Here is a 15,465-nt window from a genome sequence, read left to right on the forward strand (position 1 = left end):
TATAGGTAAGTAGTCCCAATCCATTTGGTCGGAACTGCAGCTTGTGACATCTCCAGCCACAATGCAGAGTTCAATTGGAAAAAAAGAATTTTCTTCCTCCAGCCTCTACAACCTATTATTCTTCCCTTTGCCTTTTTGCTGCCTCTGCTGCTTCTCCCACGGCTGCTGCTTAGGTAAGGCTATATTGTGCTTGGTAAACAGACAACACTTCGAGTCTCAGGTTGTTTGAACACCGCTTTAGGTTCAGCTGCAGTACCCTCCTTCTCTGATCTTTTATATTCCCCAGCAGATGTCTTTCATTAATTTATGGATTTATCATCTTTTCTTTTTTTTTCTTTTTCTTTCTTTTTTTTTTTTTTACACCTGGCAGCTGTCTCAAGTTTCAGCAGTTATTGTCTATTTTGCATTACACATAGAATTGAATGTCATCTGTCTTCACAAAGCTATGGCTAAGAGAATTGAGGCAAAGCCGCATGAGCTGCCGGGACAGATCTTGTTTGCGTTCCATCCCCCCTCACCCCACCCCCCTGGACCTCCTTAATATTTATTTGTGCTCATTTTCTTTCCTGGCCTTGAATGGAGCTTAGCTCGTGTTCAGTACAGCTGTATGTTTACTGAATCTATTCCATCATGAGTCATTGTGCGTGTGTAAGTATCCTGGAAACAGCTAGTGCTTTCTTGGAAGAACAGTTGCTTTTCAGCACAAGCACTTAAAAGGGAAATTAACCAATTGGTCAGTTCAGATTTATTTTGAGGAGGAAAAAAAGGATTATCTAACTGTTGACTTTTAAATGTTTCATTAGCTATTTTTAATAGTTTATTAGAACCATATATTTTATGGGAATTTTATCTTAATTACATGATGAGCAAGAGATAAAGCTTTATTCTGTGTTCCATTTCAACTGATCAATTCCAAGTATTCCCAACAGGAAACACTTTAAAGCAGAAATGAACTTGAGAAATTCAAATTAGAATAATTTTGTCATGAAATAAAAAGCCTCTACATCCTGATCAAATAAAATGGATAGTTTGCTTTGTTTTTTAAATAAAAAGAACACAAACATCTTAGCCCAGTTTAAATGTATTGGAAAGCTTCAGGAAGTTTTGGTAGCTCTATAACTCGCTGAGAACCACAGCAAAACAATTGTTTTTGTATGAGCCCAAATTTTAAAAGATTTGGGACTTTTCCTCGCTAATAATTAAATGTACGAGGTTGTTTTTATGTAGCCGTCTGAAAGAAAAGATTAGAACCCAGATCTGAGAATGCTTGTCAAAGTTTGGACTTGCCTAAAACTCTTATCACGAGGCAATAGGAGACAGCTTGCAACTATTATTTCACTTATCCATTTGGACAGATGGTCCTGAAGTGTGCCGGTTCCTTTAGTCTTCTCTATCAGTCTAATGGAGGTTACTGGAGGGTCTTTCAGCTCTTTTCCTTGGCACAAGAAGTATGTCAGTCATAAATTATCGTCTTTGTAATCATTAAGGATCTCAAACAAAAACACAAGTTCAGTTAAGCTGCTTTGGCTTACAGATATGAAATCAAAATGTCTTTCTTCAGTGTTTATTTTCAGTGAAAAGAAAAAGCACAATATTTAACTTTTCTAGTTACAAACCAAGGTGATCTTTTAAAAATTTGCGTGATATTGAAGGGAATGCTAATTGATCGAATTCTCAGTAGAATATTCGGTAAAACACCCTGTTATATGTAGTCAAGAGCTTATCAATATTGATTTGATTATGCTTCTCTGGTAACTTTCTGGTTTCCCTCTGTTCCTAAGATTGGTCGCGCTGTACCTCATGGAGGTCATTTGGAAACCTTTACCTTTCCTAAATAGCTGTGTTTATTTGACCTCTCTGCATAAGGTGTGGAATTTTTCTTGGGTAGCAAAGTGTGTGTGTGCACGTGCAAGCGTGTGTGTGTGTGTGTGTGTGTGTGTTGTGTGTGCATGCAAGCACAAACACATGCACGTATTCTTTTATTTTTTGTCTTGTTTTTCTCAGACTCTCTTTTAAGAGAAAATCCTTAGAGAAGCTTCTAGGAAGGACCCTTAATTGACCTTGTGGGGGACCACATTGATTTTCTCCACGTGCATCTTCATTTCTGATAAATTATAAAGCCATTAATTTGCTGAGGAAATGGCAGGGCCAGGCTGCGGCACAGATGTGACCAGAGCCATCCCAGCTCCGAGTCTGCTGAGGAGTGCCAAGAATCTGGGGGAGAATCAGGAAGCCTGGATTGTTATGGTTAGCCTCACATTCTCTTGGGAACTGTTTTAGTTGCTGCTGTTTACAGATCTAAAAGGTAATGATGTTTCCAGATAAATAGGCCTTCTTATTTTGGGTAAGTGGCCGTTTATTGATCTGCTAACCCACATTTATTGATTGGTTAGCCCCAACCACTGTGCCACTCTCAAAGGAGTTAACTATAAATCCAGGAGAGGCAAATTGTATTTGGTTTTGGATCGTTGCTTTAACAAAAGGGACACCCCCTCCCTGTTCTCTCTGTGCCAAAACTACCCCTCCCAAGTTTTAGCTATTATTTAAAAGGAAACAATTAAAAAGATATAATAATAAGATAGGAAGAAAGTGAGTCAAGATGCTCCACTAGATTAGCACTAAAGGGTAAAATGTGAAGCTTGCCTGTGTTCAAAATAATGCATTTTATATTTTCACATACATTAGTATAATAATTTGATGTAAACTGCAGAGCGTGCAGAGAACAAACAACTGTAATTGTGAAGGAGAAAAAAACTCTCATGATAAAGGAGTTGTGCAGTACATCTTGGTGCATTTGTCTCCTTAGCAACAAGTAAACGTATAGATAGGACCTCACATAGGGGGAAGGTTTTGCCATCATCGCCACGAAGTAGCCAAGATTCTGCAACTAAATTGTGCATCCTCACCGTTACATTTGGCAGTTTCTGACAGGCAGTGGTCATTTTGAGCAAGCGGCAGCAAGTTAGCGATAGATGCCAAGGCCAGTGCCATTTACCTTCGAGAATTCCCACTGCTGCTTGGTGGGTCTCCGGACTCTTGAGGGGAGGGGTGGTAGGTCTTTGTGTTCAAAGAAATGTTTTCCTTAACCGATTGCATCCTACATGCAGGAAGGATTGTCACCCAATCACTTGAAGAAAGCAAAGCTCATGTTCTTTTATACCCGTTATCCCAGCTCCAATATGCTGAAGACCTACTTCTCCGATGTGAAGGTAGGGACATTTTGAATTATTCCTTTTCCATGCTTGTGGTGGTGATTTGAACTCTTGGAAGTTAATGGAGATGAGTGTGGGATCCATTCATTAACATACCTGTGTTGTAATTGATTTAAAGCGCTTGTCCTTTTGTCTAAAGCTGTGCCAAGTAAAGATGCCCCTTGCATCTTAAGACCAAAGGACTGAGATTAATAAGACGCATGGGTTTCCAGTGTAGTCGGGGAAACTTAGCCTCGGTCTTTATATGCCTTAGTAGTTTCTTGGAAGAAATTTCAGCTGGTACTGGATGGATGTGCTTTAAAGAGTGTTTTTTTCCCTCCCCTCAGCAACAGTCAACTGTTTCTGTTTTTGTTTCTGTTGGTTTCCCCATATTTGTGCTTATGAAAGCAAACTCTAGCACCTCTTTTTCCCCCTGTCGAAAAGAAGCGTACATTGAAATTCTCTATGCAGTAGCTGCTTAAAAACAAAAGTGATGATTGTCTCTTATTTACAACTTAATTTGTTGTTGATGTGGAGTACACTGAGCATAAGGAGAATGAATAAAGTGACAGATTCAGGACACATTATTCAAATGAGGATATGAAAGCTGTCGGCCTACAGCTGCAGCCTCCCTCATTCTACAGAATACGGGGACCTCCTGGTTCTGTGTGTGTGTGTGTGAGTGTGTGTGTGTCTGTGTGTGGGTTTTAAGTAATTGTTTGCATCAACTTGATGTTGTGTTAATCATCTGTAACTTTTTAAAACATAGATTGGGTTTTGATGATGGTAATGACACGCATGGTATCATTATCCAAGGAATTTGATAAACATTACATTAACTCAGATTAGTTTATTAGGGCTGGGTGCTTTGTCCCCCACCCTCTGCTGCCCACCCCCATATGTACAAGTTCTTATTTCTGCCACTGAGAACTCAGGAGCTGCCAAAATATGCTTGTGCCTCCGCGGCTCCCCTCCACGCAGTGTGTTTTGTGCCCAATGCCCAAGTTGCTTCCTGGGCCCCTTTCGCAGGCCAACTCATTTCAGTTTCCTTCGCTGATGTTTTATTTGGCCTTATAAGAAAAGTTCTGTTTTCCCTCCTGTTTGCTTTTGAATTGTGTATCAACTTCACCCTTTTATCTTTCTCCTTCTCTGGCTGAGCTCCTTAAGTGGAAGGCATGTTTTCTCCTCATTCAGTGCCAACACACGGGGCAGGATTGGGAGGGCACAGAGAGGCAGTCACTTACATGGCCGGTTAAGAATCATTAAGCACAAAAAAGGCTGAGTGACACAGGAGGCCAAGAAAAGGGTTTGGACTTTGTGGGAGACCATCTAAAACAAACAAATTGAAGAGAATTTGTCAACTGCTTGAGGACCAGCCAGCTTCTAGAGCCCAGTAGAACCTGGCAAAGTTCTTCTCCCAGGGAATCCTCCCAACACTTTAGTTCTAGGAGGGGGACGGGGTGGAAAGGGAGAAAAGTGTTATTGTGCACACGTGTGTGTGGGTGTGGGTGTCCATGTGACCTCCTTCACTCCTCTTAGTGTAATGATCTGCAGTGTTATGATATAATAATGACAATACTTTATATTATTTATATAGCACCTTTCATCCAGAAGGAGGCCAAAGAGCTTTACAAACTGCATACATAGGGATCCCTCACCTACCATTGAAATGCAGCCACCTGCAGGGTGGAAAGCAGCAGCCATTCTGAGCCAGCACCACTACCCAATAGTAGATGTAAATATTAGAAACATTCATGTTTTTGTGTGTGTGTGCGCGTGTGTGTGTGGTGGGGGGAGGGGCAAGGGGGGAGATTGTTGATCTGTAGCTTTATAAATACTGTGGAATGTAAACTGACAAGAAATTGCTCCCATTCCTTTAGAATATATCTAGTCATTCAGCTTTGCAAATAATCACTCTATGTAAATAACAAATACCTGGGTGAATATTTTATTTAAAAAAGCACTAATGTTCAGATTATACTCTATCCATACTGGGAGAGAAGGCTGTTAAAGTATACGTGAGTCTGGTTAACTCCCAATTATCCACTCTAATGGAGGGGAAACAGTAGGGCATATAATGCAACACAGAAAATCTCCGAAGGTCATTTCTCTTTTAGTTTTGGAATGAATTATACATTTTTAACTTTCCTAATTATGTTTTTTCTTTGACTAGTAATAAATGAATTTGTATTCCCTGAGCTTACAGTGATGATAGTAGAAAGTCATGCATAGAAAGGGAAGGATAGTCCAGGCAAGATGTTCCAGAAACTTTCTGGAAAACAATGGCAGAACATTCTTGGATTTTTTTAATATTAAGGAAAATCCAGAGTTTGAATGTTGACAATGCATATACTCATACACATGTATATGTATATTATGCTGTATTTATGGTGTGTGTGTATATGTATACACACACAAATCTATATCTAGATATGTAAATGTGGATACTTATTTGCAAGGCTGAAATAACTAGATGTTTCTCTATATATGAATAAACAACCCAAAATTTTATTTCAGTCTGGATTCAAGAAACCACTACAGAATTGAGACATCCATAGAAATTGGGGAAAGGACCTTAGGGTTTTATCAGAAATGAAACCCTGCATCATATATCTTGAAAAAGACGTGTTCATGTGTCTGTGGACCAAGTAATACTTGCCACAATGACGCAAGCCTGTACTTCATTGTGGCCGCATTCATCCAAGAGAAAATTCGTAATTCTAGCCAAAGGTACCTTTCGAAATCATAAAGTGCTTTTGTCTCAAGTAGTGATCAGACGTTAGTTTTGCAAGTAGAAAACCAGGAGAAACAACGTGAGCGGAAAATATTTTGTTTTGTGCATAAGGCGTAGTCTCGGTGTCATCAAAGACACAGTTGGAAGATAGTGCTAGACTGCATTAATCCTCCAACCAGCTCCAGAAGGCCAGGCCAGCCAGGGTGATCCGCCCTCCTTTGTATTTTTCCTTAGGAATAGACACAGCACTTCACTCTCCCCAAGTAACTTCCATTTGGGTAGGAGGCGAATGCTTTTAAATTACTTTGGAAAGAAAGAGGTAGGAGGACATGCTCTACAATTCAGAGACATTGGTTTGGTGAGAAGTTCTTCTACAGTGATGATGTATATGAAGGATGAAACCAGGGCCAACTTAGTTTAACTCTTAGAGTAAGACTCTAAACAAAGTTCCACGTCCTCACAGAGAGTCCAACTTAGTTCCTTCACCATGACATTTAGCCAGACCACAAGCTCAGCTCATCAGGGCTTCAGATCCTTCGAGAAGGGCAAGGAGGCAAATGTGAGAGAGGTGTCAAGAATCCATGGGCCCCATCGTCTTCCTGTGCACTACTGGGTGCTAATTTTAATGTATAAACTAATAACTCTTAGACCACTAAGTACAACAGATTCAGTGTCATTTTAGCTTTGAAGAACAGACGCTCACAGCTTTTCAAGCCGGCAGTGTTAAATGATGTATCTCATTCCCTCCACCCCTTGAGTCAACTGCTGCCTAGCCAGATTAAGGTGTCAGATTGATTTGTTTTATACATCTTTTGACCATGCTCATTGAATATTTAGGAAGTTTCTTCAGCCCATATTGAGGCTGAGATGTCCCGTGGGAAGCATTAATCAAAGTCACAGAGACTCGTACACTGTGGAAACACAGCCTCTTTATTGTAGCGATTAGTTTTTGCAGTAACACATTAACACACTACAGAGCTTTCCTTTATAGAACAATTGAACCTTTTCTTGTAAGCCACTACAGAACCGGGGAAATTAACTCTTTAAAGTTTAACACTTTTTCTCCCCCGATGTGAATATCTGGAAAAGAGGGGGCCTGCCTTTGCTTTTAGCCAGCAACTAAAACCGAACAAATTTCAGTTCGCTTCTGGTGGAGGGAAGCCCCGTTCTTCAAGCTGTTGTGCTGGTCATTTCACTTGTCTCATGTTTGGGGAGTCTGTTGTTTTTGCCCATTCTTTCTCTCTGGTATTTCCATTCTCTAACAATAAGCTTTAAATCTCCCTTTATGTCCCATTCCTAAATAATGGCAAGTGCACTTACTTTTTTGTCCTCCCCCATTAGGTCATTCATGACCATTCTAGAAAAAAAAAAATACCCGCTATTTTTTTCCTCTACAGTACTCTTGTCCATATGAGACAATGTCTTGTAACAATGCAGAAGCCTAATCTCCATGTCAAAGCAATTTTCATTCCCCAGTGCACAGCCTGCTATCATTTTGTAATGTTTTGTTTCTTATTCTAAAAGAATTAAAAAGGAACAGTAAGCCGTCACGGGGGCCTGTAGTCCTTATCTCAGTGTCTGGAAATTTGGACAGTGTATTTTACTGCTGAGATAAAATGGAAAGAACTCCAAGTTCAGCAAATCGTAATGGGTTTAAGTTCTATTGAAATCGGCAACCAGAAGATCAGATAACGGGGGTCCTTCAGTTGTCTTTTTAATCGGGTTCCCCGCAAGGCTGAATAGAGACAGAGCAGACACACAGAGTGAAAATATAATTCTTGGATAGGTTAAGTACATGTTTGAACTCTTGCAAGCAGAAGCGATTTGCTGATGACTTAATCATTTTCTGGTCAATTATCTGTAAGGGCCCTTGCAACTCCATGGCAATTATGATGCAAGTTGGCCTTTTGGGGGAAACACCAGTCTCCCTGCTTCTGTTTCCTTGTTACTTCCATTCTCTGCCATAAATTTTCATTCATTTATTATCTTTGCCAGGATAGAAACAACTTTCTGTGTAGTAATTACAGCCCCAATACACACTTTAGCTGTCATCTTGTTGGAGTCTGGATGTTCTCATGGCCAGTGTTTGATAAGTGGTCTTTGTTGATTTTTGATGAATGTACATCTTTTTCTGGGGGCCCAGGGAAGGGAATGCCTGTGATGACAAAAGGCAGGGGGTTGTCTGTCAGCCTGCCTGATATAAAGCTATGGATTTATTGGTTTTGACTTGGCAAGTTGAGATGCATCTGTCCTTTACGTGAACAGGGGACTGTCAATAAGAATGGTATCATTTGCAGTGAATCCAGGAAGACATCTTCATTTAAAAGGTCATCGGGAAACCTTGGTAAACAAAGTTTTAAAGCCTAATCATGTTATAGTAACTTGGCATTTAAAAAAAATGTAATCAAGATTCTGTCTATGCCATCTGTGTACTGTGTCTTAACCACACCTCCCAAACAGCATAGACTCCAATGAAAGGAGGCATGGGTCTTATCCAATACTGGCTGTAGGAAGCGTGTGAACAGGCACAGGGGTCTGACCAGACTGCACCAGACGTGAGTACCGGTGCAAACATTAAATGGAATCATAGCTGGATGGCCATGGGGATCACGTATTACCAAAGATTAAGCAAATGCCAGATTCCTCCCCTTTTATGTGAAAGCCGTTTTCCAGCATTGAGTGAGGCTGTCATGTGGTGACACAAGCCCCCATTTAAAAAAAAATAAAACATGCTAGTGGTGAAGTCAGGTGGCCCATCATCTCTGGTACTTCAAAGTAACAACTCTTCTCGGGATTCTATGGCTTGAATGAATTTCCATCAAGTATACAAATGCAGTTTGTTCTATTGAAAGATGAAGAACAATGTTTAAAATAAGATATTTGGCTTAAGGAAAATCAGATTTAGAATGTGAGTTTTCCACTTGAAATGTGCAGGGTCATGATGTGATTTCCATCGCTCATAGGTTTTATAATATCCTGTAAGGATGTCATTGCTCTTGCCTCTCGTGCCATCATTTTGGTGGACTTAAAAAGATACCTTTCCAAGTAAGGAGGGGAGGGGAACTTTAGAAATGCTTCAAATGCTTAAAGAATAAATGAAGAAGATGGCGATGTTCTTATCGTTTTTAACGTTTAAATTTAACAGTTCAACAGATGCATTACCTCTCAGCTCATCAAGTGGTTTAGCAATTTCCGTGAGTTTTACTACATTCAGATGGAGAAGTACGCGCGTCAAGCCATCAACGATGGAGTCACCAGTACTGAAGAGCTGTCTATAACCAGAGACTGTGAGCTGTACAGGGCTCTGAACATGCACTACAATAAAGCAAATGACTTTGAGGTAGGAACTCATCTTTATTTTTTGGTCATCTCCTTTTTCTTTTTTAAAAAAAACTTATTTTCTTTAGAAATGCCCCCAAATCTGTTTTTTGCCTGAGTATCTCACAGAAGCATCCCCCAGTAGGGTAAGAGGCAGAGGTGTAGTGAGGAGCTCCCCTTGGTTCCCGTCAGAGTCCTGGGGGGCCGACTCATTTCCATTTCCTTTCCCATTCCCTGGCTCTGCTGCTCGCATGGAAGACCCGGGCCACAAAAAAGGGACCTGGAGAATCCCAAGAAAATGGCAGCAAGGAACACACACACAGTGATTCCCTCCAGAGAAGAGGTCCCTGCTCCAGTAGGCCGTTTTCATATTTAGGTTCTGGCATGTCGATTGAGCTGACATATGCTGTGTGCAATGGTTGCTGCAAGAGCTGTTTTCTAAAAGAGTCTAGAAGTGTTGATGGGGGTTGATTCCATGGTTTCTAACTTTAATCAGCGTTTATTTCCTTTATGGAAGAAATGATATGAAAATTTACTAAGTACTTATTACAAGAGAACCATCAACATCTTTTATTTTGTTTCTGTTTTTGTTCTTTTTGGAGGAGAGACTTGTGTGTTTGTTTTGCTTATGTGTAGCTTCATAAGCATGCTGCTCCTTGTTCAGACACTCATACACACTTATATATATCTACAACATGCATATTCTAGATACACACAAAGCAGTGTAGACGATTCCCAGAAAGCAATATCGATGCAACAGTGAGAGAAGTGTGGCTATGAGTAAGGCATTTCTTTACTGGCTAATGTGGTGCCTCAGCAAACATTTTTCATTGCAACCTGATGACTCTCTATGAGACAACACTAGCGAATCTCCCAGAGGCAGATTCTGGGAGCAAATCTCACAAAGGCATTTTGCTGAGCCCTGCTGGCTGAAGCAACAATAGTTGGAGGTGGGAATGTGGCAAGAGTTCTGCAGGCTGAACCCCCTGATGATGAGAGTAGACAGGCTGTGGCTTGACAAAGTTGGTCCTTTTCTTGTATGATCTCAAGGGTATGAATTTTTTCTCCCACATCTGCTCATGCAGGGATCTTGGGTTAATATTCTTGCTTTCCTCACATAGATAGGTACCCAGAAATGCCCAAGAAGTTCTCAACTTTGGAGAGAGGGACACCTTGGTCTGGCCTTGTCAATAAAAGGACCTGACCCCCACTGTCCTCCCTGCGTGCTCATCCCTGTTTGGGCCCTTCTCCCACTGTTCTTAGCAGGGCAGATCAGTTATGGTGGCTTATAAAGAACTGAATGTGGAATTTTAGCAGTGAGGAAGTCATGGTTTTCCCTTGAAAGTTTGGATGGTTATACTGCAGACCACCGACTTCTCTCTGCTACCCAAGACCAACATATTTTTCTTGCCAAATGCGTTATAAACAAAGTTTTTCTTTGGCTGAACACATTAAAAGTGGGGATCCTTCTTGTACTGCTTCATTGTTTTCAAGTCTCTGTTGTAACAGCACTGGTTTACTATATTGACAGAACACGAGCAGATTTCATTTAAAGCTGAAGAATATGACTATGGCTAAACGTTTTAAAGAAATCTTATTAAGAGCTTCATCTCTTTTTCTCCCTTTTTCTCATAAGTCTATTGCTCTAACTTTACGCAAAGAGAATTTGGCTGTGTGCTAGTGAACTGTTTGCAGTTTATTATGACAAATATTCATTTGGCAGCGTGCATGAAGCTTCATAAAAGAATTGCCCAAGATTCATGGGATGAGTTCTGCATTTTTGCCGTGTGACATACTTGAGAGGACAAATCCTTACAGTGCACATTAGGATTTTTAGGGTTATTTAAACCTTACCTGGTTAGAATTTAATCCCTTACTCATGGTGCAAATGGCAGAAACGGGGGATGGCTGGCATCAAGAGGTACCCAACAAGCTGCTCCATTTAGCATCATCTAAATCCTCCTTTAATATGATTAACATCTGATATTTCTCTCTTTGTGAATCATATCCACTTCCAGCCAGGCCACCTCTCCTTTATCTGCAGTGTCTATTTTAAGACTGCTTCAGTGCAAGGAGTATGGGGCCCGGGGAGCAATATTGTCACTTCTCATGTGACTTCAGACAAGTTATTGGTCTATTCTGGATCTTATTCCTCCTTCAGTAAAAACTAGGCTCTTTCTGGAAATATGGTAAGAAAGAAGCAAGAGCGTGGATTCTACCCTGCCCCCTCCACTCCCACACTCACACATATATATGCACATACACATACCCACTGCCACAGATGATCCTATTATTACTAAATAGTTTTTAATTTAGCCTCTCAGTTTGGTGCATTTGCTAACAAAAGCTTCAGATGAGATGATCCCTTCTTTTCTGTGCCTTTGTGCATGGAGGTCAGTGCTTAAGTGAGATGCTTAAAAAGCCACTGGTCTTATCGTTGTAGCTTTACCGGTGTGGGCCATGGCTGTGAGCCAACAGTAGACCTGGCAGCTGAGTACCTCCACTGCTATTGTGTGCACCGCTTCGCTTTTGTCTTTAAGTTTCTCCTCTTAAGATCAAGTCAAATGAATATGCAGTCTCATACGAGCAAGTGAAGAGGCTGGGAAAGTATAGAACTATATAGCTTGTTTCTTTTTTAATTTTTAAGCAGAGATGGAGTATGGTAGAGAGACTCGGAGGTTGTGTCTACGTGATGCTCAAAGATCCAGTTAGTTCAAAGGAATATATTAACTGAACCAAGTATTAGCTGGTCAAATAATAATACATCTCATTGATTACATTTTTAAATTTCCCAATCAGTTGTTTGTAGCAATAATAAAATAGCTAAGATTTATTGACTGTTTACTCTGTCCTGGATACTATTCTAAGTGTTTTACCAATATTATTTAATGTGAGCAATAATAATGATATGGATATCAATACAAGAAAAACTTCAGTTTGCCTAAAGATTTATACTGTTTTTAAAGTAATTCTAAATGGGTGGGGACAGGTAGAGCAAGGGAGAATGAGGCTAATGCTTTCCCTCCTTCACTACGACCTTCTTCTTCCTTCTTTCTCTTCTCTAACTCCTTGTCTTTTATCAGCTTTCTGCTCCATCTCTGCCTCTGTCACAGCGTGCTGGTGGCACCTCTGTCACTGCTTAGCACCATCCCCCTCCAGCCCCTGCTGCTGATGGCTCTCAAGGCTAGAGTGGTTGCTGACCCCTGGCCTACAGGAAAATAAAGCAGATGGGGAAGGTTTATCACTAGCAAAGAGGGAGTGGCTTGACTCTCTCTCCTCTTCTAGACCCTGTGTTTCCCGGCCTGTATGAGTCAGGACCTTCTGAGTGACAGGAGAACTTGTTCTGCCTTTTGTATCGGTTTACACAATTGCCAAGATTCTTGGCACAGCATTCAGACTTAGGGTGGTGAGAGCTTGAGAAGACCCAGGGAATGTGGAAGAAGACACCGAAGGGGGGATAAAACATGAACTACACTTTTAGTTTGTGCTAGAGGGAAGAAAGTTGGCTGTATCCCGTAGAGTGGGGTGTCTCGCTTATGAACATGAGTTTGTGAAGGTGGGCGAGAGAGGAGTGTTCAATTACAGGCTGCATCTTTCACTTTTATTTCTCACATTTAATGAGATTGGCAACAATAAATTTATCTTTCCAGGTGTTATGGTATATATTTCCATTCTTCATTCTCACTTCACTTTGAAGAGCTTCCAAAATTGTTTTTATGGGGAGGGAAAGGAGGTTTGGGATTCCTTCCCAGTTTTTAAATCATACTGATACTTCTGACTTCAGGGGCCTAGGAGTTGGATTGTATTGCTTTTTTGTTTCCTTCACAACTATGGCAGGAAAGGAGGCAATGATCACTGTCGATTTCCAAGGCTGGTCTGCATGTTTTTGCAAAGAACCCAACTAAGGAAACCAACCTGTCTAACTCACGAAGATTAATTGTACTACTTAAGGAGCCAAAAGACATACCCCTCTTGTTTGACTGCATTACCTAGGCTGGCCAGTTTATACAGCACAGCTAAGAAAGGCAGAATGATCCTTGGGATGGTCTTACATGTAAGTTGAGAAAAGAATGCGACAGACACCTTCCTCCAGGCTGATACTTCTGATTTCAAGGGCATAAGAGTTGGATTTTATCGTTTTTTTGTTTCCCTCACAACTGTGGCAGGAAAGAAGGAATGATCACTGTCAGTTTCCAAGGCTACGTTGAGTGCTCTTTCTCATTCTTGGGTACCATGAGGTAGCTCCTCTCCTCACTGTGGTTAGTCAGGCATCCCTCATAGGCCTGTCAGTGGCTGGCCATTTATCTGTAGGCAGGGTCCAAATTCCCAGTAAGAGTGACTAACCTCCCTTGCCCTTGCTAAAGACCAAGGTTTTGGGCTGGAAGGCTTAGAAATAAATAGAATGGGGAACTTCATTCATTGATTAGCAGGCTTGTAAATGCCATTACTTAAGGTACTAATATCTCACTGGGCAGATGCTTCATCATAGAGCTTGTGGGTTTGACTTTTTTCTAGGTGTCACATGACAGGCAAGAAGGGTACTTCCATAGACCTCCTTCAGTGTTTTCTCTTTTCCTTCTTGGAAAGAGAAAAAATAAAGAAGCAGCACCTCTCACATCCGTCTGCCCCCAACACGTAACTAAACACACACACACTTAAATACGCATGCCAAATACATTCTCTCCACCATGAATACATTCTCACCCCCATTCCCAACCCACTCCCGCTTTCAACACGACACGCGTGTAAGAAGATTTAATCTATTTGGAAGTCTTTCATCCGCATTGTCATCTCTTTAAAGAAAAATGAGGACAGGTGGATTTAGGAAACGCTTCCCTCTGCTCCAAATAGATACTTAAATATGAGTGATCATTTGGAAAACTGGCACACGAGTGAAAACCTTTTACTGCTGTTGGAGTCTTTTGGCCTGAAAGCCGCTGAGCCGGTTAAATGATCGCACAACACACTCTTGGTGGGTGGCGAGGAGGAAAAGAAGCCCTTATCATTTCTTTCCTTGCCAGTCCCACCACTGACAAGCCAAATTGATCTTTTAAGAGACTAAATGAATGTTCTCTAAATATATGTACACACATGGCTGTCTGGGAACATATTCCTTGTACAGAATGATTGCCTGAAATTTGAAGGAGAGAGCAGTAAAGATGCCAGGTTGGAAGTGGGGTTAGAGGGTTGGGGGTGGGGCAGAGACGGAACTGTGTGTGTGCACAGAGCTTCATTTTTGCACCGCTGTCCTTTTGGGACTCAAGGTGTTGATCAGTATAATGAAGCGGGCCCATTGATTGATCATCTATTTGGTAATATCATTGCATTTTTAGCTCCCTGTGTCTTTTTTGTCATTGGGTTACATTCAAGCACAGTCAGATCGACTTTAAAACCTCCTTACTCAACAGCTTTATTAGTTATAGCATTCCATGACCTTTCTCAACATTCTTAAAGAAAAAGATACAGTGTAATGTCGCTTTACTTTGCTGATTGTCCTTTGTTGGGGTGAACAAAGCATTTTCTACAGTGGCCATAGCACATAATTATACAGCTTTCAATGGCAGTGTCTTGGCACATATCAAAGTTCAGAGGAGCCTTTAGAAAAAAAAAAGATGTTTTGTGGCAGCCTAGGGAGGGTCTCATCTTTCCTTCAGAAAATAGTTCAAGGCTCTTCTGTCAAGCTTCCCTACTTAGAGCTTTTTCTCCTCCTGCTTCATAAAGTTTAAAGCGGATTCTGTGGAGTTCTATGATCTATTTCCTTTGAAAGATTGTTCCTCGGCACAGAGAGGCCCTTTGACTTCAAGAGTTCACAGATTCGTGTCTTTAGGTATCATATGTCTGACCTTATCAGTTACTCCATTTAATGTCGGAGAAAAAGTCTCAACTCTTTGTGTTTGTCTGTTTTGCCTCTGTGAAATGATTTGGTGAAAAGACCATCCTTTTTAACACACCACTGAGAGGCCGTTTCTGCTGCAACCTACCCTGTGGCTTTTCTCTCTTTAAAAAAAAAAAAATTGTCCTTGTGTTTTGTGTATGGATGAGTTCACAGTGAGAATAGAATTATACAAGGGCAGGCGCACACACAAAAAAATCTTTTGCTTTCCTCCCTCAACTCCCCCCCCTCCCATGATCTATTGGCTCTCTTGGTGGCTGTACCCCAACAGGCGAAGCCATTTAGCAAACACAGAGGCGGCAGCCGCAGTGTTGGGATGGCAGTAGGTT

General features: G+C 41.0%; 1 protein-coding gene across 3 annotated transcripts in view; it reads left to right on the plus strand.

Annotated features, from left to right (window-relative positions):
- The window catches only part of PROX1 (prospero homeobox 1), a 51,876-nt gene that overhangs the window by 13,947 nt on the left and 22,464 nt on the right, over window positions 1–15,465 (plus strand). For all 3 annotated transcript variants that reach the window (XM_058539842.1, XM_058539844.1, XM_058539843.1), the window contains 2 exons: window positions 3,102–3,209; window positions 9,071–9,265. In XM_058539842.1, coding sequence (XP_058395825.1) covers window positions 3,102–3,209; window positions 9,071–9,265 — 303 coding nt within the window. The remainder of the gene's footprint in view (window positions 1–3,101; window positions 3,210–9,070; window positions 9,266–15,465) is intronic.

This window comes from Diceros bicornis, chromosome 4 (assembly GCF_020826845.1).
Source record: "Diceros bicornis minor isolate mBicDic1 chromosome 4, mDicBic1.mat.cur, whole genome shotgun sequence".
Lineage (NCBI taxonomy): Eukaryota > Metazoa > Chordata > Mammalia > Perissodactyla > Rhinocerotidae > Diceros > Diceros bicornis.